This window comes from Lepidochelys kempii, chromosome 1, assembly GCF_965140265.1.
Source record: "Lepidochelys kempii isolate rLepKem1 chromosome 1, rLepKem1.hap2, whole genome shotgun sequence".
NCBI lineage: Eukaryota > Metazoa > Chordata > Testudines > Cheloniidae > Lepidochelys > Lepidochelys kempii.
In genome coordinates this window covers 184257320-184262154 of record NC_133256.1, presented here as the reverse complement: position 1 = coordinate 184262154, position 4835 = coordinate 184257320, and the positions used below count along the sequence as shown (strand labels likewise).

General features: G+C 41.9%; 1 protein-coding gene across 1 annotated transcript; it reads left to right on the top strand.

The window, feature by feature from the left end:
• Nucleotides 1-1777: 1777 nt before the first annotated feature.
• On the top strand, nt 1778-2977 carry GJA8 (gap junction protein alpha 8). The gene has a single exon (XM_073328738.1). It carries the CDS (start codon nt 1778-1780, stop codon nt 2975-2977), a length of 1200 nt encoding a protein of 399 aa, XP_073184839.1.
• The last annotated feature ends 1858 nt before the right edge of the window (nt 2978-4835 follow it).

Genomic DNA, 4835 nt, shown 5'->3' with positions numbered 1-4835 from the left:
CTGTTACAGTGAGTTGTCTGTAAGATAAACAGATTTACCATGCATAACAATGTCACATTTTCAAGCTAGGGTGGAGGCAGCTCATTGATAGCAGAGGATATCCGTGTTAGATCATTGCAAAGACTGCCCCGTATCAGTGGGACTGTGTTAACTACATTGACTGGAGAATGAACTTTATATTGTGTAGGTAAAGTAGTGATTTTTACTTAGTTGCACATGACTGCTAATTGTCTGGTTTATTAATCAAAGGAATTATTTTAGGATTAAAGGAAATGCTATGTGGATTTGTAGTAACGGAACTCTTAAATTAGTTTAGATAATGTATGTAAACAATGAAATCTTTGTACTGTATTTGTTCAAGTAAGTGCTCACATTAATACACTTCTTTACACAACTTTAGTGGCTGATAAAGCAGCAATGTGACTTGCTGTTTAAATCACATGTGTCCTGAAATCGTGGTTCACCTACCTTGCACATCTGTGTGTGTGTGTGTGTATAAATGGAAGAATTACATCACATTCTCATTGGTTTTAACACAGAGATGTGAACTTACATTTTCATGTGGTACAAGTGCCAGAATAATAACTCCATTTTAGTCTTGATACATCTTTATCTTATCCAATAATTTGTGTCATTCCCAGAGGACAGAAAACCCCAGAGAGGTCTCCCCGCTGTGGAGATATATTCCACTTATGTGGCCGTGATCTTGTAGACCCATGTGATTGAATATATTTATTCAGCACCTTTCACTGCCTCACTTGCAATCTTTCACTAATCAACCTCCCTGGGATTTAATGGAACATTCCAAATCCCTCAGGAGCTTCAAATGGCCCTAATTTATTAAATCAGCCTGCTCCTCCCTAGCTGAGGCCTCTTCCCCTCCCTTCCCCAGAATTGCACTAGTCAGATGCCTTGAATGGGCCAGATTGAGTTCTGGACTGGTGGTAGCTTCTCTATGTATAAAAATGTCACAACTTTAAAGTTTGTCCCTGCAGGACTAGAAATGGGAGCTTTAGAAAGGGGAGATTTCCAGCTTCTAAATGGGATACCCACAGCACTGGCTTCTAGCCCTGGGAAATCCTGAGATAAGTCATGACATTTTTAGATATAAAATATTATTTTAGGCCACTTTGATAGGTTTTTATGGTTTTGTTTTTATGAGCTGAACTCAGAGTAACGGAGGCATCCGACTTTACAGGCACACAAAATAGTTTTAAAAAAAATGTTATTGGAACTATCTAAAAGATTCCTAAAATAGATTAGATGTAATGTGTGTGGCCTGTAAAGAATTAATGACAGTGTGGTGTGGCATGGACACTCATTTGGGATTACCCACTTGACTCACTTGTGATTCTGTCATTTGCAAGTAATGTAGTCACCCTAAACTCCATGCCGATAAAACCTTTACACTACACGATTGTCCTGTATTTATAGAATATATAAAACAAAATCACATTCACACACTTACAATTGATCATGCAAAACTCACAGACAGCTGCTATACAGAAGAGTGGTCAAATATACTCCTTGGCTGAGAAGTTATTGAATATTTAGAGGCACAACAGAGAGAGTTTACAGAGGAAATTTCCCTGGCTTCTTAGTTTTCTCTCCTCTAATAGAGCACTGTAACATAAGGCAAAAACATTTTCAAGGTATAGGCTGTTTTGGAGAAATACATACAACTTAAAGGAAGACGCAAGTTATGCATCAGTAGAAAAAAAATTATTTAGTGTAATTTATGGCCATTCTTTCCTTCTCTTCCCTTAGATAGTAAGAGATGGGTGACTGGAGTTTCTTGGGGAACATTTTAGAAGAAGTGAATGAGCACTCCACAGTCATCGGGAGAGTCTGGCTCACTGTGCTCTTCATTTTTCGAATCCTGATTCTGGGAACAGCTGCCGAATTTGTCTGGGGAGATGAACAGTCAGACTTTGTGTGCAACACACAGCAGCCTGGTTGTGAGAATGTCTGCTACGATGAGGCCTTCCCTATTTCCCACATCCGGCTCTGGGTCCTGCAGATCATCTTTGTCTCTACCCCTTCACTGGTGTATGTGGGGTACGCGGTGCATCATGTACGGATGGCGGAGAAGAAGAGAGAGAGGGAGCGGGCAGAAAGGCAACAGCAAGCTGAGATGGATGAAGAGAGGCTACCCCTGGCTCCAGACCAAGAGAGCACCAGGAACACCAATGAAATCAACCCCAAAGGAGCCAAGAAGTTCCGACTGGAGGGAACACTCCTGGGAACCTACATCTGTCACATCATTTTCAAAGCCATTTTCGAGGTGGGGTTCATAGTGGGCCAGTACTTCTTGTATGGCTTCCGAATTCTGCCCCTGTACCGCTGTGGCCGGTGGCCCTGCCCCAACCTTGTGGACTGCTTTGTATCCAGGCCCACTGAGAAGACAGTCTTCATTATGTTTATGCTGGCCGTGGCCTCAGTATCCCTCATCCTCAACCTTGTGGAGATCAGTTACTTGATCTTGAAAAGGATCCGCCTGGTTTTCAGGAGGCCAACAGAAGAACAACAGAGGGAGATCCCAGAGAAGCCCCTCCACTCCATTGCAGTCTCTTCCATTCAGAAGGTCAAGGGCTACAGGCTGCTGGAGGAGGAGAAGCCAGTGTCCCACTATTTACCTTTGACAGAAGTGGGGGTAGAAGCTGGTCCCCCTCCATCTTCTTTCAATGACTTGGATGAGAAGCTTGGTATGGGGCCCCTGGAAGACCTATCCAGGGCCTTTGATGAGAGGTTGCCTTCCTATGCTCAAGCAGAAGAGCAGAAAGAGGAGAAGGTAGAAGCAGGGGAAGAGGAACAGGAACCAGAAGAAGAGCAGGAGGTGGAGAAGGTGGTAGAGGAGCAGGAGCCACCAGGAGAGGAACTGCCTTCAGTGCCTGTAGAACTGTCAGCTGATACGAGACCTCCCAGCAGGCTAAGCAAAGCCAGCAGCCGGGCCAGGTCAGATGATTTGACTGTATAAGGGTGTGGGGAAGCAACTACACACACACACACAATCACAGATGTTTTTAAACAAAGCGCTCAAATGGTCATTTGAATATTTCCTATTGAGATTCTCAGCTGGAAAGGTGCTATCATTGTAACTGCACCTTATCTGTCCTGTATGTCCCATGGCTGGTGCTAGCTATCCTGTAACATATTCAAAGGAACGGTTTCTTTTCTCCAGATACCAGCTCACTACTCCCAGTACCTGTGCTATACACAGCACTGAAGCATTTTAAAAACTAAAACAGAAAAAAAACCCAAAACCCAAATGTATCCACTGTGACTGCACTTGCTGACAGTTTTATGTTCCACATTTCACTGGAGATGTGGGAGAATGGCTCTTTTAGACAGTATCTGGCTGAAGGGTTGAAAAATAGCTCTCTGGGTATTTCTTACTCTATTTTAGCCTGTGGCATTCTGACATTGGTCCTCCTTTCATTGCTGGCATAGAATTGCAGTTATTTAATTCACAAAAAAAGGATCCTGTGTTTAATATCATGAAACTAGTTCAAAATATTATTGCCAAAATGCCCTGGCTTTGTCTGTGAATGCAAATTTCAGCTGTTTATACTTTCCCAGCAGCCCCTTTGTTAGAAACATTTCTGCTCTACAAGTGACCTTGATAACAGAAAAGATTAAAGCTAGTTTCTTGTTAGAATTTAGCAGATGTCCACAAATGGATTATTTATTCCCAAAGGGTCATTTCAGCTAAAGGCCTTTGTCAAACTGGGGAAAAGAGTAAATTAAAGTAAGATTGGTTGCTGAGTGAGACTTGAGGTGTGGGAATTGACTTAGCAAAGGAGTGATGGGAAGGCATCTGTAAGTAGAACAACTACAGTACATAGAGCACAACGCCCAAATTAAGGCTCCCAGCCCTGCATTTGCAGCTTGATTGTGAAAGGTACTTCCTTCTTGTAATTCCCAGAGAGTTATGCGCACTCTGCAAATCTGAGGGAGTGTCTTGGACACTCAGGTTGGCATTTAGGAGCCTAAAATGTGGATTTTGGTGGCCAAGTGACTGCTTAAACACCCAAATGCAAAATTGGTTGACCCGATTTAAGTGCCTAAGTTTGAAAAATAGGCCCTTAGTTTGAATGATGTAACAATCGTCATTAGACATCCTGCTTTGTTGCTAATTTGTTAAGAAACTCCATCTGCAGGAGGCTTCCAATAATCTACTTAGCTACTGAACACAAATGTCACAAAGGAATATAACAAGGCTATTCAAAGTATCAGTAATAGAAAATATCTGTACCCAGAGGACTAAAGGAATGCCATAGAGCTCCAGCAAAGTCTGTTTTGGTTTAAAAAGAAATGAAGAAGAAAGGACATCAATTTTCTGAGTGTGTAATTGCTAATGTTAAAAATATCCATGGATTTCTAACTTTAGGGACACAAAAGTCTCTCTTTGGCTGGGACAGAGCAGCAAAAGTTTAAAAGTTTAAAACTTGTTTAAAAGTTTCAGGTTAATCACTTTTTCCTGCAAAGACTGAGTCTGATGCCCGAAAAGTATAGGTATGTGAAGTGGTTTAAAAAAAAAAAAGTGAGTGTGCGAACCTTATTTCCCAACTGAGAAGTGGGTAAATGCCGTTTACCTACATTTACCCTCAACTATGCTACTGGGTACATGCTTTCCTCTGTTCTGCTTTCCAGACCTCAGTCCCTGATAGCTCAGCAAATTCTCTCTTCTGTGCAGCAGCTCATATGTATTGTTTCAAGTGGGGAGTATAATCCAGTTCAGAAAATTTACTTCACATGGGACAAAACTGAATCCTGCAAATGACTAGAAAAAGCCCATAGACTCTTATATGAGAGCAGGATCTCCCCACTGTATT

Coding starts and splice junctions, on each gene's coding strand:
- GJA8 (XM_073328738.1), top strand. CDS start 1,778: ATGGGTGACTGGAGTTTCTTGGGGAACATTTTAGAAGAAGTGAATGAG.